The sequence below is a fragment of the Zingiber officinale genome, chromosome 9B (genome assembly GCF_018446385.1).
Source record: "Zingiber officinale cultivar Zhangliang chromosome 9B, Zo_v1.1, whole genome shotgun sequence".
NCBI classification, from domain to species: Eukaryota; Viridiplantae; Streptophyta; class Magnoliopsida; order Zingiberales; family Zingiberaceae; genus Zingiber; species Zingiber officinale.
In genome coordinates, this window is record NC_056003.1 from 106,071,072 (window position 1) to 106,096,280 (window position 25,209).

Below are 25,209 nucleotides of genomic sequence, written 5' to 3' on the forward strand. Positions count from 1 at the left end.
ATGAATATAATCATAAAAACTAGACGAACTTATAGGACCTAATTTTACTTCATTAACTTGGTTGATGGGCCTAGAGTAGAATGACGTGAAATTTGGTTATATGAGTTCATCTAGTTCTTATAATTATATTCATGTCCTTAAATATCAATTTAACTCAATATATTGAGAACAGTGATTCTTTTAACACAAATGTATCAAAAAAATTTAATTCGTATTCAAAAAATCACTGCTCTTAATATATTAGATAAAGTTAATGCTTGAGGACTTTTTTATCATCAGGAGAACAAGACAAACATATAAAAACTGATTTCATATAATTCTGAGATCTCTAGGTTCATTAGGGATGACAATGAGGCGGGGCGGGTACGAGTTTGTCATCCTCATCCCCACCCTCATCCCCACCTTTTCGGGTTCGGGGAATCCCTGAACTCGAATCATCGGGGATCAAATCCCCATCCCCGGCCTCATCCCCGCTTTCATCTACAAATTAATTTAATATTATTATTATTTTATATTAATATTAATATTAATATCAGTATTAATAATAATTTTATTATTAATATTTTAAAATTTTTAAATATTAATATTATTATCAATATTATTATTAATATTTTTAAAAATAATATAATAATAATAATAATAATAATAATAATAATAATAATAATATTATTATTATTATTATTATTATTTTCGGGACAGGTTCGGGGATAGGGACAATATCCCCATACCCGCCCCATTCCCGAAAAAAATCCCTGAACTCATCTCCATCCCCGAATAAATCAGGGATCCCTGTCCCTATTTCAGGTTTTCCTTGCGGAGCCTTGAACCCACAGGAAAAATTACCATCCCTAAGGTCCATTAGCCGATTTTGACCGAAACGTATAATCAAGGGAATAAAACGAACGTATAAAAATTGATTTCACATCATTTCTAGGTCTATCTTCAATTTTCAACCGAAATCGACTGATGGACCTAAAGATTTCAGAATGACATGAAATTAATTTCTATACATTCCTTTATTTCTCTTGATTGTAAAAATACCTTCAAATATTAATTTGACCTAATATATTGAGAGTAATGATTTTTTAAACATGAATATGTTCAAAAAATTAATTCGTATTCAAAAAAATATTATTTTTAATAGATTGAGTAAATTGATATTTGAAGATAGTGATATAATAATAAAAATTAGACGAACTCGTAAGACCTAGTTTTATATCATTTCAAGTACGGTAGGTCCATCAATCAATTTTAGCTTATTGAATTTATTGAATTTAAAGTGTTTCGATCAACATATGTTAATAGACCTAAAGAACTCAGAATGAACGTGAAATCAAATTTTATGAGTTCGTCTAGTTCTTATGATTATATTCATGATCTTAGATATCAATTTGACCCAATATATTAAAAGCGATAATTTTTTAAACAAACTTAATTTTTTGAACTCATTCATGTTTAAAAAATTATTACTCTTAATATATTTGATCAAATTAACTAATAAATCTAATGACGTCATAATGATGTAAAACTAATTTTTATATATTCGTCTAGTTCTTCTGATTATAAAAATACTATCAAATATTAATTTAATTTAATATATTAAAAGTAATAGTTTTTTAAATATAAATAAATCAAAATCAACTAAAAAAAACCAATTCAATAGGAACAGTAATACGGGCCAAAATAAAAATGGATATGTGATTTGATGATTTTGCAGTTTGATGGAATGCTCTATTTTTTTAGGTAGTGGGTGAAAGATTTAGGTAGGTTTAGAAGACATTTAGGATACGTTTTGGACAAAAATAAAGTGTAAAACACCAACTAAAAAACATAACTCAAAAGTACAATTTAAAAAGTTTGCTTTATTTCTTTCCTCGTCTTTATTCTCCTGTAAAAGGAATTATTATGCGAAAGGAATCACAGACTAAGAGCTAATACGCAACTGTTAGTCCTTCGCCCTGCAACTTCAAATACTGAAATATAGGCTCACACATAATCTGAAGAAGTTGAAATGCAGCAACGCCCATTCACACAAAAAAGATCGGATACAATGAGTTTGACAGAGAGAATTAGGTGCATGGCAAAGGTAATGGGATGATGATCATACATTGATCTTACCAACTGAAATAATAATATAATTCTCTTCCAACAGTGCTTCCTATATAGACAGAGAACAACGAATCTGCTCAATGTACAATGTCAGGTAGAGAAATCTAGGTTTTGCTCAGTCAGATCTTTCAAGCTCTCTAAATCTCTCGTCCCAATCTCTACCCTCGTAATCTTGGTCAACGAAATCTTTCTCAGTGGTATAGACTATCCTATCCGGACTAATTGTGGTTTGCTGTGACATATCTCGAGCATTTAACAACTACAAATTCAAGAGAAGCTATATAAAACATCTGATTCATTAGAAAGTGGGAAGGGTTGAGATAGATAGTTCAAACACAGCAATGATAACGAAGAATCTGTTGCTTATAATTACCTTCCTTCTTAGAGATGGATCTGGCCTGTCAAGTATTTGAGCCCGCTGTTTCCTGGCTCGGTTTCTCTTCTCAATACCTTGGTTAGTCCTTAGCAGCAGGAACCATCTGATCAAAGGTATAGTGAAAAAAGATGCAGCATATATCTACACAAAGTTATCCATGATTAGAAAATGTTGTGGGGGAAAGTTTTATAAACAAGCTAAGGAGAGTACAAGTGCAATGAAATTATATAAAGAGCAATTACCCTAGAAGAGACAATAGTAATTAATAATTCACAAATTGCACTTCGTGTTGCCCTTTTTTTCCAAACAAGTCTCTCCCCGCTGAATGAACAGAAATACCCCCATTTTGGAGTCTTGTCTGCCTCCTTCCCAATCTGCTGCTTAAAACATGTTCTATTGTTGTTCAATCGCTGATGTCTCTCAATTTAGGTCACCTACATGTGGCTAGCAGTGGGACTAAGCCCAGACATCTTGAAGCCTTTCCCGATGATTCCTTACAATGAAACAAAGGCCAAACAAGGTGTCGTGAACATAAGCAAATCCAATGCAATAGATCCGTGCTACTGCCACTTCATCCACAACAAATTCACGCTTTCTGCCTACAGCACCACTGGCAGTTCCACACAATCTAGAGGATGGTCAGTCCAACAAAGTTAAGCTTGCTAGGTAAGAGACTTAGGGATATTTTCATCCATTCAGAGGGGAGGGGCATCATTTTTGAAAAATTAGCATGGGTGTCTTATTGGAAAATTAATGATTACTAGGGGCACTGCTAGGGTAATGGCTCTTATATATATATATATATATATATATATATATATATATATATATATATATACTGCTAGGGTAATGTCTCTTTTATATATATATATAATGCTTTTGTGGGTGCTCGCAATGCATTCCTTTAACGCAATAGGACATATTTGACTCTGATTTTGTTTGATGATAAAAAAAATGTTTAGATATTTGCTATTTAAGTCTTGTGTTTAAAATGGACATCATCTGTATATCAAAAATGGAAATGTGAAACACTTAATTGAGCTTTAACTATTTAACTAATAATGCCTGTATATTGAAAATTTTCACAAATATCTTCATTAATTTTCTATTATCCCGGCAACAAACTGATTGATCCAGTAAGTTATTCAGTGTTCTTATGCTTATGATCTAATTGATATTATATAGCTTGTCTATTACTTGTTCATCTCAAGATAGTGATATCTGCTGAACTCCTCTAGCAGTTTGAAATACCTTGTGCAAGTATTACCTAAAGTTCAATATACCTGTTGGTTTACTGATTTATATACCTGAAGCTAACTGAAAAAAACATCCAATCTGACGTTGATAACTGGTAACTACCAACAATATTTCTCTGACAGTATCTTTCACCAATGCAAAGAGAAGTTCACGGAATGAATGAAGATGTTGGAACCAAGTTAAATGTATGTAGGATAGCAAATAAAGACAAACCTGTAGTAAAGGAAATATCTGGGAAACAAAAGAAACCAGTCCCTGAGGTGCAATCGAAACATCCCTTCATATAAAAAAAGCAACTCTCAAATAAACTCATAAGATTATGAATATTATCACTCTAAGATGAAGGATAAGTTTGGTACTTTAGCATGCTACCAAGGACAATAACTCCAAAAAGGTTAAGGGCTCCCAAACCTATAACCATTGCTTTCTCAGAAGCCCCTATTTCACTGCAAAAAAGACAACATCTCTTGCTGAATCACAATCAGATCTATTTCCCAATGCTTAGTTCTGCCTTAACAAAGAACATGGAGGATACTGATGGTTTTTACATACTGATTTAATAGGATAGAAAAGTTTGATTGTAAGAAAACAAATAAAGAAGAACTGAGAAAAAAATCATGAAGCATGCGCTGGTCATGCCAACGTGTTGAATAGCTAAATATCCATAACAAAAACCAATAGAAAGGAATGCTAGTGTCCCAATATTAGAGAGAAAATGCATCTGCTAGAGCATCTTTTTCCCATGTCTCAATAATAACAATTTAGAATGAAATGTCTGTTGTATTGAAATTATAATTTATCAAGGTAAGAGAGAGAAAAACAATAGTACCATTATGTCAGCTAACACCAGGGTAATTTGACTCCAGAAAACCTGCTAAGGCCTAAGGTTAAAAGTACTTTGTTGCTTATCCAGATTCCAACAGAATGACTTCCTCAACTTTAATCTATGTCAGGTTCAAATTTCTTAGAAAAATGTGGGACTGAATAATATGATGTAAATAAATTGTTTCAAAGACATATAATTATCATAAATAAGCTTAACAAGATACTATGAGAGCAATAAGATACTTATAGATAACTTCAAGTGACCCAAATACAGAGAATAAAATATAATACAGGCAACCTGCTGTCAAACCCTTCTGTGCAGGACTAAATGATTTAATAAATCTAAAGTCATCATAGGATAAAGATGGTTACTGATGGAATATTTGATGCCTCAAATAACACAAAACCTAATGGAATTTCATATGAGAAGACAAACCTGAATTTCCATTTCTTTTCCTCAAAATATTTTTCAACACCATTAATCCACTCAGCCCACTTTTTGCCAACATATTCCTTTTTACCAACCTTTAGAGATGAAGCAGTTCGTTGCAATGATGGAAATCGATAAAGAATATTTCCCTGGTGGAATTGTAGACTGATAAGAGAAGAGGAACATTCAAAATAGATAACTTTGTATTATTTTTTCATTCAAACAAAATAAAAGAATGTTTTTCTAACAAAATAGGTATGGTGTATATTCAATTCCAAGTTGCCTTGTCAGCAAAACCAAGATCCTAAAAAAGAATTGCAATATTGTCCATTTTTTCCATAAATTTTAAAAACAGAGTTTTTATTCTTCCAGGAGCACTTGACAAATGTTCAAATATCCTCAATTCTTTTGTTTCAGGGGAGGTTCTCTCTTCCAATTTAGGTAGCAGAGAAACTCTTTCCAAATATCTCACCTTCCTACAATCAGGGAAATCTTTTGCATTAGGAAATTTATCTCCATTTTTTTCTCCCTCCAATTCAAATAGAACAGGTATATATTTTGTTCTGACATGCATATATCATTGTTGTTGTTGTTATCATTATTGTTATTATGCTAATAGTTATTATTGTTATTTATTATTAATTTTAATTATTATTGTTATTATAATTATAATTATTATTGTTGTTTTTGTTGTAATAGAATCATCTTTAACACTATGACACAGTAATTAAAATGAGATTGGGGTATAGGACCTCGGAGATATTAGGTGCAAATATATTTTGTGAGGGCTAATTAAAAGAGTAACATATAAGTACAGTCATCAGGTTTACTGTATTTTCTGAACTTTGCAACTATGCATAACACAATACGCATAATAGTGACATTAACAGAATATACTGTAACATTGATTAATCAGAGCAATTGATAAATAACCTGTTTTGCATAATGAAACTTATTCCAACAATATAATGCCAATGCATACTGTAAAAATGTTTCTTTTTTCCATTCTCCAGAAATTCAAAAAATTCAAGGAACTATTACAAATTAAATATGGAAGATTTGGCTGATGCTTTCTTGCAAATAAGATTTCATCTCATGCCCACTAAAAGCATAGTAAGTAGGTAAGCTAAGCATGTAACTGTAGTTATGCGAAGACAGAAATGAGCCAACCCTGTAAAAGCTCCAGTTGTAACAAAGGGTATAAGCTTGTCTTCTAACCCATAAACTTGATCAAGAAGCATTTTGATATGGTTGGGCCATTACAGAGTTGCATAGGCAAATGCAGACTAACATTGTTTAGCTTGGCATAAGACACAAGCACAAGGTCTTCTAGCATGGCCCTGCTAACTCTAACATCACTATCACCCTTCCGAATGGTACATTTCGTTTGAACACAGTGTTCTATTCTTTATGAATTCTCATGCGATAATTATTCTTATGTTTGGTTGCAAAAAGAACTTATAACACCAATTCTCATAAAAGTGTTATTCTCTCATGATACTTCATGGCTGTCATCTCTTTGGAAGAGTTAAGTAGGAACATGGTACCCTAAAAAAGTGTTTTTTCGTTAAACCAAAGTGCTTAAATGCCATTTGAATTTGATTCGTGTTCAATTTGGGGTTAGTTACTTCCATGATTTAAAATGTTATATTGTGTCAAACAGACTGTCCTTTTAAAATGTATCATTCTGATAAATTAAGAAAACTCAATACTACATGGCACAACTAATATATCCTATGTCATCGTGTCAAATATGCCAATGGGTATTGTGTCATTCTAACATTTGACACCCTTGACACTATATCGATATATCAATCATGTTAATAAATATTGTATCATAGTAACATTTGACACCCTTGATATGCTACAAAATTTATCAAGATAAATTAAAATAATGTTTATTTGTTTGTTTTTTTGTAGTTTGTGTTCACACATTGTAGTACAATGTCAAACCAATACCATTTCGAATAGCACACAAAGTCCAAAGTTACGAATATACTTGTATTCTCTTCCTGTTTACGATAATCATTCCTTCTTTCTCCTCCAAATCTCCATACCATACATCAAAACACTGTCCAGTATCATTCCGATCAAAGTCCAAAACTTCAGCATGACTCAAAATTTTAACCTTGGTTAAGCCAACAAATAGTTGAACCACTTGTAAATTGAACAATGTGTATTGGGATAAACCCAAGCATGATTTGGACTTAGATTGAGGATTTATGATTGCGCCAATGTTAACCAACCAAATCAATTCTGGACTAAGTGAGCAGGTAAGGTAACTTGGTTGGTTAAAAGTCCCTCTCTCCTTCCTTATCCACATGATGTATCCCCCTCCCTATGAACAATGGTGTCCCACTCTCCTCTTCTAATCTGGAAACGCCGCATGCAATTTTCCTGTCCTTGTCTCATGTACTCAGCCACACCTGTTCACAGCCTGTCACCCTTGAGTGACACTACAGTTGCATACAACTTCTTGTTTGCCTATTGGTTGCTTTAACATAGTGTGTTGCCTGTGCATCTTTTACCAAAACACATCTCCTGATGCCTTGCTTGTTCCCTGTTGCTCATACCACATTCCACCTACTAACATCACTTGTTGTCTACTTGCCTATAAGTTGCATGTTTGTAAACTGCTTGCTGCCCTAGGACACCACCTATGCATTCTTCCTGCCTCCTACTCTTATGTGCTGCTTGGTGCCTAGCGCATTGTCCATCACCTGCTTGTTCATTGTCAGTCGCCTACCTCACACCTTGTCTATTGATTGTGCAAATTGCCTGATGCCTATGTTCGCTGGTTGTCCTCGTGCACCACCAGCGTGCACTATCTGCTCATATGTTGCTGTTACCGCCATGATTTACTTTAACAAAACAATGTTATTTTGGATAGCTAATCTCTATATGAAAAGTCCTGATTTACTTCATTATTCTATTTGTTTGGCTTGTTCGGGTGCCATTTTGCTCTTCCACCCTTGTTCATCCTAATGTTGACCTTCATGATTTGCATACATATGGAATTCTATGAATAATATTAAGTAACAAGTTTTAAATTATATGATGTTAGACCCTTTTATGTGTATCCATTTATATGGGTTATCGCTCCCACGGACTAGAGCAGTTGGTAACAATATGGGTGGTTGCTCTAATAAGTCTTGGGGTCAATTCCCAAGAGGTACAAAATGCCCCATTGGATACCTGACCTCAGACCTCCACCATGTAAAAAATAACTGTGCTAAGGCAAAATGCTCCCCGTGATTTATCTACCTGTATCTAGCCGGGGAGCCGGTGATACTAGACTGTCTGGGGTGAGCGTTATCACCTTTTGCACCAATTTATATGAGTTATTAAACACTGCTTATATGTTATTTTATATGATTGGATTTATATATTGTGTGGTACTATAGATTAATTTATTTTTTTATTTTTTTTGATAATCTAGATATCCATCTCTTGTGATCCAACTAATCCTAGAGGTGAATGGCCCGGCCCCATGAACCGACCACTAGGTAAATTCGGGAAGCTCAGATGGAACCTAGAGGGAGCCCCAATTTCGCTAGTGGTTCAAACTCCGCATACATTCGGAAATGCCTAGCATGAGATTCGAACACTCTCTGCATTGGAATTCGAACACTCTCTGCATTGGGATGAGCCCCACCTCTTACCACCGCATCATGCCCCGAGGGGCATTAATTTAGTTATTTTGATCTATAATGTGATGTAGTCATTTTGTTATATTAGTGTTGGTACATTGACATCTATGTTAATGTTAGAGTTCATTGTCTTTGGTTGAAACATGGAGGGTAGTACATGAACTAGTATATCTTGAATGATTTACTTGTGAATGATGAGTTATGAAGGATAATGATCCATTGTGCATGAAGCCTTTAGTGGATGTTGATTATTGTGAATAAGACCTTTACAAAGACCCTATAGTGAATACACAGTTTTGGTCTATTAGATTATATTTGAACTATCTTAGCAGCCAGTGTTATATCCTTGAACACATTGGCCATGTAGGAGAGAGTGATGTGCCAAACACATCTCACACAGGTAACCTTTGGCAGTCATACACATGTTGGAGCATAAGCATGTACCATCATCATCGCACAATGGGAGTGTTGGAGGTAACACCAAAATAATGGTCCAACCATGCTTGGCTTTAATCAGCTCGCAAATATTATGCTGATAGTAGTGTAGATTACCTTAATAGACACAAAACTCTTAAAGTTAATTGTTGCATTGTTCGTTCAATGTAGTGTGTTGTTCATGGCGTCAGGGGAACATTGATCAAAATCAATCTGCTGGTGGCATTTAGCAGAATCAAGATGAGACAAAAGCAAAATGAAGTAGCATAATTTTGACCAGAATAAATTCTAGAATAATACTCTCCTAGTTCTAGAATAGGATGAACCAATTTAATATATAGTATCATCTTAACTACATGACTAAAATATAAAGCAGCATACGGTACAGATTCCCAGACCTGGTCATCCACTTCTGGATACCCCTGAAATCTTATTAGCACAGGTAGAACAAACGACTCATCATCCTGTGATTCACAAATTGAATCCATCAAGTACAGAAAGGAATACAGGAATACAGAGGTTGAATGCATCCACTAAAAATGTGGTTGTTTGCAAATACTATGCACAGATCTGTCAGATGGCTACATAAGATAAATAATGAAAACTGATAAAAGAATGAATGGAAATAGATCCATAAAACAGATATTTCTACAATCCTTCGTATGGTGGGTATCTAGATTCCAGAATTATTGCAATGCCTTCTAAGTATAACAATGGGATCATGTGTAGTATCAAATGATGGATGACCAAACTTGGGTTTCTGAGGTTCTATTCTCATTGGCAGACAATGAAAGAGCTGCATGAAGTTAACCGCATACCTGCGTCTCATCAATCAGAGGTACATCTAGATATGGAGCAAGTTCTTCTGCTGCAACGACACCACCATTTGAGGAGATATATTGTCCTATCTGGCAAATGACAGATACCAACTCATGTATAGTTTACCTCTTGATCAATGGATCAGCAAAACATAGAAGCAAGAATATCAGATAGCAGAGACACAGTTGTCACCAGAAACAAATTGGTTCTAGTAGTCTATTTCTCAAGTAAATATCTCATAAGTACATATTATTATGTACAAGTGCTTTTTGAACAGGGCACTTTACAGCTTGATTTGTTGATGGTTTATCATAACCTCTTGATGTGAAAAGTGAGCACTGCCTTATTATATTGAAACCATTGGCATAAAAGTGTAGAGAATCAATTTTAATACGAAGCATAATATCAAGTGTTCAACTTAAACAAAAAATAGTAATATAGAAATTTTCAACAAATTTACCAGCTTCCATCTCTCTTCTTCAAGACCCTGATTGGGATCCCCATCACCAAATACAAATGAGAAAACCTACAAGATTGAGAGCATTATTCACAACACCTGGAAGCAACTCGACCATAATAAAGACATAAACATACGATCAACCCTTTCTTATTACAGATTCAACAAAATTCATTCCACCCTCTTGTCTCATCTGCCGCCTTCTGTAGTAATTCATGTCCCAGTACCTGCATAGGTGATTCATGGTTACAAAAGAGACTCCATCACAGATTAGCTATAAGCATCAATAAAGAAAATGTATTAATTAGCCTTCTTTTCTTTTGAACTTGTTTATCAACACAATTGTTCAATTGATTGACAAACAGAGTCAAACTTTTTAGATTTTATCAGAAATGAACCATCTCACCTATGGCACTTCTTCGCACATCTTGTTATTTGTTAAATTTTCTTGTTTTCTTCTGAAGTCCAGACTAGCTAATTGGCAAATGATAACAAACCCAGTTTCAGTTAATGAGTAATAATTAGGACTTGATCAAATACATCTTCATCACCTCCACCATGATGAATGATATAACCCCCAGTTTATGTTAATAAGAACAATGACTTATTCTAGGCCATCCTTACAAAAATCACAATGATTAGAAGTAATTGTGTTTAACTCCTGTTTTCATTTGCACCTCCTGTATCTAACCCTTCAACCCTTTGTTCCTCTGTAAGTATATGAGTACCAAAATCATAGCAGTGTTCTAATATTTATGATAGAAGTTGCAACCAATGAATGATAATTTACCCATTGAGCAACATAGATATAATAAGTTTTGATGTGAAACCGCAGAAGTAGAATCTGTAGATCCAAAATCAAATATTGGATGCATTAAAGGTGAAGCAAAAAATAATTTGATTTTATAATTCAAATAAAGGGACTAGGTTAATAAGCCACAATATAATATCTTGCAAAAGAATGATCGAGGGTAAACAGAAATTTGTAAAAGATAATTTGGTTGTCCAAAAGATCAGCCATGAAAGTTATTTATTTAACAAGATAACTAATACAAAGAATTCAAGAAAAGAATAAGTTGCAAATGATTTTTAATAACATAGAAATTGTTACCGTTGAAAGAAAAATTAGGGCTTCCTCCTCAAGGAGAGGTGTATATATATATATATATATAACCCCCTTCTTAAGTTGATTTGAATATAGAATAGAAATATTACAAATATTCATGGATACAATCTATGATACTCATGTGGACGAGAGACTCGAGAAGCACACATAATAAAGCACGTGGAGATAATTCCCAAAATGAACCATGAAGTCCACAAAATGATGCATGCAGAGACGACAGAATAAGTCCATCCTGAAATGATCATGGAATGATACACGCAAAGAGAAGGGATTTGTCTTGAAATGTCTGTTGAACGACACGCATGAAGAAAGGAGACATGAGATTCATGGAATGACGCATATAAATGATGTGCAGACTGATCTCACCTGGAGGTTCAATTGGAGACAATATGCACAAAATAGCATAGAGGTTCAATCGAAGACGATTTTGCGTGAAATGATCTAGTGTTAAGACTTACCCGACGCCAATGATGCAAGAAATAACACAAGCGTAGGGGCTTGTAGCTATCTTTTCTAAAAATAAATAGTATGATTAATAAAATATTTATAATTGAAGAATTATATTAGTGATAATCTTTAAGTCCTCTTTTTATATTAGTATTGAATGAACTTACCATGACACATATCGGCATATAATGTTGTGCTGATTATAAGTTAAAGAATAATTTGTAAATTAAAGTATGGAAATAAATTTTAGAAACTAAAGGTTTTAAGCTAAGATGAATTAAAGCTACAAATATGAAATACAACTTTAGAGACAACAAAAGAAAATGCAAAAAAAAAAAAATAGAATAGTGGGCAGTCAAAACTTCTTTTTTATTTGGATAGAAATTCTTTATATAAATAAAAGCTTCAAATATCAGGAATCAATTATTCCAAAACAAGAAAAGTTCATGAACACATTATTCATAGAACAAATGCTGGATCACATTTGGAGGGGGCTCTCAATTATTGTGCAATTATCTTGTTCCCTTTAGGCTAAAAAGAAAATATGATCCAACCATCAATCTTAAATCGAAGTATTGGACAGTAAAGGAAAAAACACAAAATAATTTAGAAAAGATGAATTTTAAAATGGATACTAGGAGTAAGAAAATATTTTTAAAACTAGGAGATATATGTGCCTTCTCTAAATGGAAAAATGGGAGACAATAATGATATACCAGTTGAATCAATTGAAGATTGTGAGAGTAAAGGGAGACTTAAACTTTTCTTGAAAACATTAAGAGAATCAAAATTACCGAGTTATTATTAATGATGCGATAATACATGAGCTCAATCACAAGGTAAGGCAGTCAATCCCAAAAAATTGAGACACAAGTTGTAAAGTTGTTGTAAATTCAGTACACAACCACATCTTCAGATTTTACCATTTCAATTTATTATTTAGCTGAATTTTGGAAAATGTAACCAGATAGACTATAGAAGCCCATTAATTGTTAAAAGTGCTAAACTAATATTGGAGAAAATTGGTGATCATAAAAACTAATTTTTAGACTCATAATTATGTGTAACTTTCCATATCCTTGTGCCTTCATCTCTTCTTCCTCCTATTAAATACTAATCCATTAAGGCATAAACCATAGAAATATCTAACCCTTTATTTTTACAACATGGGGTGACCCCAAGCAGAGGGAGGGCATAATTGATTAGTTTTAAGATGGAGGTCACTGTGAAACCACAACCTAGAAGTCTACTTGACTTGATTTGTAGCCAGAGCATAAATGAAATCTAATTCCATTTTCCCCATATACAATCTCTTCACCAAGTCGGAGATTCAGATGCAAGTTGCTACAGCAGTCAGAGTCAAATAAGAGCTGAAAAATCAGCATGAAATTGGAGCTCGAGAACTTACCAGAATAAATCAGATGGGCGAAAGAGAAATGTAACACCAGAGTCATACGACCTTCCTCGTCTGCCGCGACCATTTTCACCTTCACTGGAATGAACAAGAGAATGTAAAATTTTCTCAACATACTGAAAAACTCAACAAAGAACTAGTCTAAATGATAAAATTAGTAATAGGAAATCTGAAAGTTGAAGATAAAGATGATTAGATTAATGATAAAAGAATTGGACCTCCGACTAGAAGAAGAAGCAAGGGCAATAATTGTTGTGTACACAAGCACTATTGAGGTAATAAGTGCAGTGCCAAATGATACTCTAACTAAATAAGCTGCAGCTGTCTGCAAACAACATCAAAATAGTCGGGTGTACTCAGCACAAACAATTTATAAGACACTGGAGATAATGAATATATTAAGACATTTGAGCAGTGGAATCACAGTACCTTTATTTTGTTAAGAAAAGGTTCAACTTTCATCTTAAAAGACTTTGTCAAAAGCTTAGAACGGTAATCCTTTGGAAACGTGTATAGCACATCACCTTCATCTGAAACCTACATAGAGGAACTTTCATCAAGATTAGAATCATAGTTTAGCGGAACGGATGTAAGAGGTGATATAACATTGTGAAATAATAATAATAGTAAACACCAAAGTACCCAGATAAAGGATATAGCATGGTACACGAGAGTTCCACTACATGTAAAATAAGTGTTTCTCCTATATAAGACAGGCTGAGAATTTGGACAGATAAGAGGGTCAAGGACTTTAATCACCATGTAATCAAAGAATAATTTGATGATGTCAACAATGGTTATCAAGGTCAGTACCTTCATCGCAGAAATTTCTAGGTCCCAATACACCCAATGCAAGATAGCTGCCAAGAAATGCAAACCGGAAAACACAATAATATGTGCCCTTGCCACACCTTCATAACTCCAAATACCTAGATTTGTTATAGTTCCCCCTGAAATACTCCAGCCACCCCACGAATTGGTTATTCCTAAACGATTCATGAAGGGTATAATGAACTTACCTTGTCTCCACATTGGATTGAGAGTGGGGTTAGAGTGTTCTATATCTCTGTAAATCTAGGAACTTTTGCTTGTATTGTATTATTTGGTCTACATACCGAATCTGATAACATTCGAGACTATGTAGGATCATACATGAAAGATACTTTTTTTGGCTCTCTCTGCAATCCTATTTCTCTAATCCCTAGGGGTCTTCCTCCACTAGCAGATTTTTTTCGGAAAACTCCATCTATTCTGGTGTGGACAGCAGACAAACCTATATTTCTTGGTTTCAATAGGACTCCTTATGAGCATTATTTCCATCTATTATTATCTAAAAGTAATCAAATTATTAATGATAGAACGAAATCAAGAAATAACCCCTTACATGCGAAATCCTCCTTTAACATCAAACAATTCCATTGAATTGAGTATGACTCAATGTTCTAGGCCACCAGCTGCACCGAAAAGGTGGAAGGCGGCCCTAGGCGGCTAGGCGTGTCGTTGTACGCTGTACGTTTTAGGCTTTAAAATCTAAAAGCCTGATATAAAAAAAAGGGGTTTGTCCTACCAATTAAAGCCCTAAATCATCTTTAATCGGTCTGCCTCTTTGTCTTCTCACCGCTATGGAAGGTCTACATTCGCCTCTTCGTCTCTTCAATCATTCTAGCAACTAGTAAGTTTATTTATTTTAGTTTTCCAACATCCCGAACGTCTCTAGTGGCACCGGACACCTCGCGGGAGGTGTCCACAGCCGCTAAAAGCGTTGCAAGACGCGTCTGCAATTGCTGGAAGGGTCACAAGACGTGTCACAGCGACACCGGACTCCCCCTACAACGCATCCGTAGTCGCCCATGGCATCACGACGTGAACCCCATGCGGGGTACTATGTATAAAGTTTTTTATTTAATTAATTCAAACAACTCTCAACTAGGATAGTTCCAATAAACTTTCATAAAGCCTAATTAAATTATCCCAATAAAATATATAAAAAATATATTTAAAATTTTAAAAATTCTAATAAATATTAATAATTTATATAAATCAGATTTAAATATATAAAAAATATATTTAAATTTTAAAAAATTCTTTAAAAATTCTATTAAATTTTATTAATTAGATGAAGATATATAAAAAATATTACTTGTTAATACTATTTTGTACCATATAATTATATCTTAATATTTTATATCTTATTATTTTATATATAATTATATCTTAATTATTTTATATTTTTCAAACTTGTTAATGATTCCAAAATTCCTAAATTTATTCTTAAATCACCTTTTAGGTTATCACAATGGCAAACAATCCATTTTCGACAGCATCTGTCACTCAACCCAAATCCGAGATTCTTAGGAGAGTCAAATGAATCCGGATGGGAGTTTGGGATGTTAATTGATCCTAAGAACCTTGACAAAATTAAATGCAAGTTGTGTGAAAAAATGATGTCGGGAAGTGTATAGGATCAAGCATGGTTTAAAGTGACGTGCCGAAATGGTCGAAACGGATGAAACGTCTCATTCCGCTCGACGACCGGCACCGGCACGACTCGGCACCAGACCCACGATAGGTGCGACGTGTTGCACGACCCCGTGGTCACAGCGGAGGGATTGCTCGACTCTGCAACAGTAGCGGAGGGGTCGCATAACCCTTCCATTGCCGCCGCGAAGACATCATGCGACCCTACAGTCACTGCAGAGGGATTGCACAGCTAACGTAGTCACGCCGAAGGAGTCACACAATCCCCGCGGCCATGGCTGGCCACGCAGCCCCGCGACAATGCCGAGTCGTGTGGGCTCGCGAGTGGTGTTAGATTTTAGATTTTTTTTAATTAAACTTAGGTTAATTATTTTAATCAACTCCGAGCTATGATAGAGATAATCTAAAGAGACTTTATTAAACCCTAATAAAATTATTTAATTAATTTCATATTTTATTTATTTTAATTTAAAAAATATAATAAAATTTTTATTTATTTATTTATCTATTTTCATATCTTTTCTTTTTTTAAAAGATTATTTTTTATCTTGTTTATTTTTTAAATATTTTAGTTTTTAATTAATATATTTTATATTAAAAAAATACCGAAACTATATCGGCACGGCACGATACGATACCGAAACTGTATCATTCCGGTCCAGGACTGAAACCTCGGCACGGGTCGAAATTTTAAACCTTAGGATCAAGGAGCACATAGGAAATATATCTAGAAATGTATTTGGTTGTCAAAAAGCATCTCAAGCAAACATACTATTTTAGAAGGGAGAAACAGAAAGAAAAACAAAAGAATGAAAGAAGAGAGTTGTAGAGCACCTCTAGATGAAGGTAATAAAATTGAAGGGATAGATGGACTTGAAAAACCTCTTCCACTTGGCCTCATGGATAGATATGCATCGATAATTGCTTCAGAAAATGTAGGTTCAAGTGGGAGTAAAGTGCTTCGCCAAAAAAAATATAAATGAGGCTCTTTTCAAAAGAGAACTCAACAAGTTCAACAATACGTTGGGAAATGGATTTATGAAAATAGAATCTCATTCATTGTTGTTGATAATGATAACTTCAAGCAACAAATGGAGGCAGGTCAATTTTAGTGTTCTAAAAGACGTCGCCTAGGATCGCCTAAAAGGCGCTAGGCTACCCACCGCCCAGCCTTTTGCAAAGGCAACGCTGATTGGCGTTGTCGCTTAATCGACTGCCTAGGCGGCTAGGTGCCGCTTAGGCGCGGGGCGTCTATTTTTTTCTCAAACAAAAGTCTTTCAAATTGATTGGTCAATCGATTGAACACTTCCAATCAATTGGCCAATCAATTAGCATAAGTTTTGCAAGAAACAGAAGCTTGCCGAATCGATTGGCCGATCGATTGAACATTTTCAATCAATTGGGATGAGTTTTGCGAGAAACAAAAGCTTTTCGAATCGATTGCCGATCGATTGAACACTTCCAATTGATTGAGATGAGTTTCGCGAGAAACTGAAGTTTTACGAATCGATTGGCCAATCAATTGAACACTTCCAATCGATTGGGATAAGTTTCGCAAGAAACAAAAGCTTCTCAATCGATTCATAAGTTGCTACCAATCGATTGGCGGCAACGAAAGGGTTTATATTTTGATTTTTGAATCGTTTAAAAGGACTTTTTCCTCTTCGAATAGCAGCTGCCTCTTCATCTTCTCCCTCCCCTTCTCCATCAAAGAGCGACATCTTTGCTGCCATTTTCTTCTCCAATAGCCACAGTATCAAAGCCATGTTTCTTCATCATCCCCGTTTCTTCATCAGCCCTAGCTCCAACACACCCTGCCCTAAACCCTAAACCCTAGCATCTACCTTTATCCCAGCCAATAACCACTAGCACCCTACCCTGTTTCTTGATAATAGCCGCTGGAGCTCGTCGTAGCTAGCCAATGACGAAGGGAAAGCAACCCTAACTGCTGGCCAGAGCGCAACACCTTGTTCCCTCATTTCCGGCTGACAGCCTCCTTTTCTTCCCAATAGTTTTTTCTTCTATCAGGTTAGTAACAACATCCCTTAGTTTAAGTTGGTTAATAAAATTCAGTTGGATGTTATTAAATCTTGTATGTTATTGTTTGGCTTGAATTGATCAATTGATAATTGATTTTTTGAATGCTTGATAACCATTGCTTGATTCAAATGATTTTTTTTTAAATTGATATTGATAATTTTTGACTTGTGTAATAAAATGTCAGGTACTATATCTTCTAAAGCATCTAATTCAATGTCGGAGATTGATACCCCTTTGAAGCGTAATTCAAATGATGTTGGATGGGAATTTGTAGACTTGGTGGATCCTAAAAATTCGGATAAGTTGAAATGTGAGTTGTGTGAAAAAATTACTAGTGGTGTGATATATAGGATCAAACATGTTGCCAATATCAAAGGAAATGTTGTCTCGTGTAAGAAGAATTCAAGTGAGGATAACGTGATGTGTAAGAATGTCATTGAAGAAGCAAGAACAAAAAAAGAAACAAAAGAATATGAATAAAATAGGGGTGAAAGACGAAGTTATTCTTGCAAAATATGAGGAAGAAGGGAGTGTAGGGACAAGAAGAAACCTGCTTACTCTTGGCCCTATTGACCAATTTGCATCTGTCATTGATCCTGAATCTTCATTGAGTGAAAGTAAGAAAACAAAACAACAACAAAATATTATTGATGCACTTTGGAAGCAAAGGACACATAGTGTGCACTAATATTTAGCTCAATGGGTGTATGAGTCTGATATTCCTTTTCATGCCATTGACAATGATAGCTTCAAGAGATTTGCGAAAGTGGTTGGTCAATTTGGCTCGGGTTATTGTCCTCCAACTCAATATCTATTAAGGGAGCCCTTATTAAAGGAAGAGGCAAATAGAATTAAAAGTCTATTAAAGAAGCAAGAAGAAGAATGGACTTTAAATGGTTGCTCAATTTTGACCTATACTTAAACAGACCGGAAAAGAAGAAGTATCATGAATTTGTGTCAATTATAAAGAAGGCACAACTTTCCTTTCTTCTAGGCAAGCATCGGATGAAGCACACATCGAGAATTATATATTTGAATATGTAGATAAGTGCATTGAAGAAGTTGGACCCCAAAATATAGTTCAAGTGGTAATGGACAATGCTTCGAATAATATGACGACAAAAGATTTGTTGAAGGAGAAGAGACCACATATACTTTGAACTTCATGTGCAACTCACACCGTGAATCTTATGCTTCAAGGAATTGGGAACCAACCTAAGTTCAAAGGAATGATTGAGAAGGCAAAGAACTTAACAATATTTATTTATGCACATCACATCACAAGACATTGTCAAGGATGGAGAAAGATAGTGAGGTCGGGAGTAACACGATTTGCAACCGCTTTTCTAACATTGCAAACCTTAATAGAGAAGAAAAGTGAACTATGAGCTACAATTGCTAGTGAAGAATGGAATGCATGCCAACATTCAAAGAGTGCAAAGGGGAAGGTGGCATATACACCTATGCCTCTTTTTGGAATGGGGTAAGTTTTTGCTTGAAGGTATTTGCCCCTTTAGTTAAGTTGCTTTGTCTTGTTGATGGGGATAAGAAGTCATCTATGGGTTCTGTGTATGGAGAATCATTTAGAGAGAGAGAGAGGAGATTAGTGACATTCAAAATTCAAGAGTTTCACTATCGCCCGATTATTGATATTATTGATGAGAAAAGTCATAATCGGCTTGATAGTCCACTACATTTGGCGGTCCACTTGTTAAATCCTTATTACTCCTTTAATGATCGAAGCATAGGAAGTGAAGAAGTAGTAATGAATGGATGTTTCACTTGTGTTGAAGCATTCTTTCCTGATAATATTGATAGCCAAAGTGAGGTAGTAAATGTGGAGTTGTTAAAGTATATTAACAAAGCGGGGGGATTTGAAAGAGCATTGACTATAATTGGGTGCAAAACAAATAATGAGAAATATGATTCGAGTAAGAACTAAGTAATAATTGCTTATTTTATTTTGTAATTTTTATTGCTTGTTTCTTAGTAATAATTGCTTATTTTATTTTGTAATTTTTATTGCTTGTTTCTTGATTTTGCTTATTATTATTGTTTGATTTGTTTTATTTAGTTGGATGGTGGCATCTTTTTGGAAATGGTCTACCTAAATTGCAAAAGATGACTAAAAGGATCCTTTCTTTAACTACATGTCCTTCCGATTGTGAGAGAAATTGGAGTACTTATGAGGAGGTAAGTACTTAATTACTTATTGTGTACTAACTACTAATTAGTAAATACTCAATGTCTAAATATATATTCACTATTAATATTTTCCTTTAATGTAGATCCATACAAAGAAAAGAAATAGATCAGATACAGGAAGGTTGAACAATTTAGTCTATATTCAATTCAATGACAAGATCATAAACAAAAAGAGAAGACAAGAAGAAAAAGGAGTTGATGTTCTACTTGCTAGTGAAGCAACTATGACACAAGGATGGATTGTTGATGGTGGATATGAAGATGTTGAGACAAATATTGAAGATGTAAGAGAACTTCACGAAGAAGAATTTGTATCGGATGAAGAAGAGGAAGATGTCATGGATTTTGAGTTTAAATCCGATAGGAAGGAAGAGTTGAAGAAATATGGAGATGAACTAGAAGAAGAATTAAGGATATAGGATTATATGAGTTATTTTGTGCACTTTTGCTATTTTCATTGTATGTTGAAGTTGAATAAATTAATATTTTGAATTTTGATTAATATCTTGCTCCTTGTCAGTTTGTGTATTTGAAGTTGAAGGTGAAAAAAAAATCCACCTAGGAGTTGGGTAGCGGGTGATCGCCTGCCTATCGCCTAGGGCTAGAACATTGGTTAATTTGCACCAAGATTCAAGCCTCCAACTCAATATCAACTTAGGGAGCCATTGTTGAAAGTCGAAGTTAAAAAAGCAAAACAACTGCTGAAGAAACATGAAGAAGAATGGGAAAAGAATGAGTGCTCAATCATGATAGATGCATGGAGTGATAGAAAAAGAAGAAGCATCTTAAATTTGTGTGTTAATTGCAAGGAGAGTACTACATGTATAAAGTCTAAGGAGTTTTCAGACGAGGCACATACAGCTAAACTTATTTTTGAGTATGTTGACAAGTGTATTGAATAAGTAAGAGCTCATAATATTGTTCATATTGTAACAGACAATGCCACCAACAATATAGTTGCCGCTAAATTGATGAGAGAAAAACGACTTGGGATCTTTTGAAGTTCATGTGCAACTCACACTGTTAATCTCATTCTTGAAAGTATTGAAAAATTTCAACAATATAAAAAGGTTATTGAGCAATCCAAGTCTTTTACCATTTTCATTTATCTTCACCATAAGAATTTGTCATTGATAAGAAGTTTCACAAAGAAGAGAGACATAGTCCAGCTAGAAGTTACCAAGTTTGCAACAAATTTCCTCACATTGCAAAATTTGATTGAAAAAAAAAATCAAGTTTAGGCATCATATTTACAAGTGATATGTAGGAGAAATGTAAATGGTCAAAAACAAACAAAAGGAAATTAGTTTACTCTACCGTAATGAGTATGAGTTTTTGGAATAGTGTGACACTTTGTTTGAAAATATTTATTCCTTTAGGAAGAGTGCTTCGATTGGTAGATGGAGATAGAAAGTCATCCATAGGGTTTCTATATGGAGAGTTTCTTCAAGCTAAAAAAGATATCAAGGTGGCCCTGATCAGCGTGGAATCAAATTATCAGCCAATAATAGTGATTATTAAGTCAAAAATGAAGGATATACTTAATACATCATTGCATAGTTGAATCCCTATTTTTACTATAAAGACTTGATACATCAAATTGCTCTTTATGAGGAGGTCGCGACGGGAATTTTTTAATGCATGGAAATTTTGCATGTCAATGCATTAAATCTATAGATATAATTATTAACAAGGAATTTGCAAAATACATAGACAAGACTAGGTTGTTTGGAAAAATATTAGCAACCAAAGCATGTGAAAAAAATGATAATACATTTGATTCATGTGCATGGTGGAGTATATGCAGTGCTCACACATCCAACTTGTTAAGAGTGGTATTGAGGATACTTTATCAACTACAAGTTCATCTGGATGTGAAAGAAATTAAAGTACATCTGAAGGAATAAGCTTTAAACTTTTAGTCTTTAATTAAAGTAAAGTATTAATTTTTAAAGTTTATATTCATGTTACCAACTATAATATTTACTCTCTTTTTTTTGTTAAGATTCATACAAAGAAAAGAAATAGGTTGGATGTCAATAAACAATCTAGTATTTGTCCAATTTAATGCTAGATTGTTGAACAAACAAAAAAAAAAGAAAGGAATATTGATGTCCTTTTTGTAAAAGATGCTTCAAATGCACAAGATTGGATTGTGGATGGTGGGAAAGATTATGAACTTGAACTAGGTTCCGAGCTCACATGGCAAATGGTTGATGAAATAAGTGGACCAAATGAAAATCTATAACCCCGAAGAAGCTCTAGAGTGAGAGAACTTCACAAGGATGATTTTGCATATGAAGAAGAGAAGGATCACAATGATGATACTGAGTTTGTGTCCGATGAAGAACAAATTGTTGAAAATTATGGAGACAAAGAAGTAGAATAAATATGTGATATTTTATTGGTTGTGTAATTTTGAATTCATTTTAAATTTAATGTTATTGTGTTAGAGGAATAGCACGTGATCTATTATGTAATTTATATTGATACCGTGGAATTCGTCTAGCGATGCCTAGTCCCCGCTTAGGTAGCCTAGGCGTTGGTCTGACGCCCGACTAGCACCTAGAAAATTTTAGAACCTTGGTATGACTGTATGTGTGATAGCATCTACTATACTAGGAATATCATGGAGCTTAAAATGTCCGAAAGCACAGGAGAACATTTTTTTGCTTATGCTGATATTATCGCCGATATTTGATACTGGGTCATTCATAGCATTATTATACCTTCCCTATTTCATTGGTCGGAATCAAATGGTCAAAAAACCTAAAATATAGATTGGATTGGGAGAAAAGGTGGAACCATAATTGTTAAGGAAAAAAAAGGCTTTATATAATAGTGTTCAATCATAATAAGCGCTTACATAATATTTCATCAAATATCATATACTTAACAACATATATTATATAAATAATTCATATTAGAACAAATGAAGTTAGATTAGTAGTAGATAATATATTATCACTACTACAATATCATGGCATATTGTTATCATCATCAAGTTAATAGTATCATATTAGTGTTACTATTTGATAAAATTATATTTTAAAACTATTGGATAATAGTAGATCACTAGTATAAATATATAAGTACAGATCATTAATAGATATAAACCATATCTATTACTATGTAAGAAATAAATTAAAAAATGCATTATAAACTATCATAAAAATAGAAAATCAAAATGTATTAGAATTGTTATGGAAAAGGGTCCATGTGTAAATATGTATTGGGTACAAGACTCTCTTGTAATATACCATATTCGTTTTAATACATATATGAGGTATAGCAGGGCTCCTTAGATTCTTATGTGGAATAATTCCCCACGACATAGAATCGAAACTGCTTGTGCCTTCATGATCATCAGCCCATCCCAACATTCAGAATTTTCATTTCTCGTCTCAGTCATCAAATGTGTCATTTCAATGTCTATTTAAGCACCAACATTGTCTAGGTTACGTCCACATTGCTGGAGCTTCAAAGCAGTGGGCAATTCTTCTACACTATCCAATTGAGGTTTCTCTCCATGTGGGTCTCTCTCCCTCTAGATAAGATGGCCTTGTCTCCATCACATGCAGCAACCAAAATTGCCTACCTTTGGAAAAGAACCTTAATCAGTTCATCATTCACCCAGTCACTTTCCAAGTACCTTCAAATAATATCACTCAGCATAGATCAACCTTAACACACACAAATTTCAGTATATGAATAGGCTGACACTTTGCTTGTTTGGAATTGTAAAATTTCACAATATCTGGAAATCTAATTCCAAGTACCTTCAAATAATATCACTCAGCATAGATCAACCTTAACACACACAAATTTCAGTATATGAATAGGCTGACACTTTGCTTGTTTGGAATTGTAAAATTTCACAATATCTGGAAATCTAATTCCACTAAATTCTTTTGTTTGGAAAATAGAACAAACAAATTGGCTGAAATGTATTGAGAATCTATGTATTATAGGATTATATAATGCAATACTAAATGTGTCCAAAATTCCACCATTCCAAGTGTGAGTAACAGGATAATTGTTATTTTCGTACTTAAATCCAAACATAGGAATTAGTATCTTTCTAAGATGGGTTTAGAATACTTTCAACAGGAATTGATTGCCAACAGGCTGGCAATAAATTCGCAACACATTGTATGATTAAAATGCAATGCATGCGTAAATATCAGCAACGCCACTATGTAAAAGGATGTACTACTACTGGAGTGACTTTAAGTATACAATTGGGAACACGTAGAATATTCTCTAAGAAAGTCTCTTATAGGGGAAATTGGATCGTAAGAAACGAACAAAGCGAACCCAAATCGAATCGTGACAGCTTAGAATGATAGTTATCATGAGAAAGAGAAGTGCGCTCACCTCCAAGAATCCCCCAGTATCTGCGGCAAGTGCCTGCAGTGCTCTCTCAGCTTCATTTAGCTTAAGCCCGGCCTTGCTAACCACGTCACCAATCGTGACCCGCCCACCATAAGAATCCACTGCCTCCATGGCGAGGTTGCGCACGCCGGATGGGAGCTTGTCCGTCTCCACGATGCTGCCAGGACGGATTCCCGCCGGCACCTGGAAGCTGGCTCGGATGGATGGAGTCGGGATCCGGGAGGTTGGGCATCTGAGAGCGATGCGGAAATGAACCGACGAGTGGAAGGAAGAAGAAGAAGAAGAGAAGGCGGTGCGGCGGGTGGAGGCTCGGAGGAGGAGGAGAAAGGGTTTGGTCGGGTGGAGTTTGGAGCAGAGGCAGCGCGACGTGGAGGTGGTGGTGGAGGAGGAGATGGAGATGGAGATGGAAGCCATGGAATGGAAGAGGATTAGGTCAGATTTTGGCCTCAAAACCTCTTATCATTTCCATCTTCCCAACGTCGAACAGAATTAGTGGTGAAAAATGACGTTAAGAATCTATCGACTTTTTTATTAAAAAAAAAAGGTCAACTTTATTCATTTAATCTGAAAATAAATCGTTTATAGGATAAGAATTTATGAGAAAATGATATCAGGATTCCTAAAATCATCTAAAAACGACAAGCTAATCAGGAAAAATACAAGAACAATATTATTACTTTGTCATTATTTATTAAAAAAATGTACAATGAGTGCATATGAATTAAACGTACGGACCTTTATGAAGT

The 25,209-nt window shown here is 34.5% G+C and overlaps 1 protein-coding gene across 2 annotated transcripts; it reads right to left on the bottom strand.

The window, feature by feature from the left end:
* Positions 1 to 1,998: 1,998 nt before the first annotated feature.
* LOC122025558 (uncharacterized protein At5g03900, chloroplastic-like) lies at positions 1,999 to 24,960 on the bottom strand. Of its 2 annotated transcripts, none has more exons than XM_042584382.1 (13): positions 24,446 to 24,958; positions 13,775 to 13,882; positions 13,564 to 13,670; positions 13,340 to 13,423; positions 10,516 to 10,585; positions 10,362 to 10,427; positions 9,901 to 9,990; positions 9,481 to 9,546; positions 5,004 to 5,146; positions 4,102 to 4,188; positions 3,956 to 4,019; positions 2,483 to 2,626; positions 1,999 to 2,368 (listed from the first exon to the last, which is right to left on the bottom strand). In XM_042584382.1, the coding sequence occupies exons 1-13, from the start codon at positions 24,875 to 24,877 to the stop codon at positions 2,225 to 2,227; spliced, it is 1,605 nt and encodes a 534-aa protein (XP_042440316.1). In that variant the 5' UTR covers positions 24,878 to 24,958; the 3' UTR covers positions 1,999 to 2,224. The 2 variants fall into 2 exon arrangements, with proteins under 2 accessions (XP_042440316.1, XP_042440317.1); XM_042584383.1 differs by lacking the exon at positions 1,999 to 2,368 and adding an exon at positions 3,793 to 3,867 and having other exon boundaries at positions 2,497 to 2,626; positions 24,446 to 24,960.
* Positions 24,961 to 25,209: the final 249 nt, after the last annotated feature.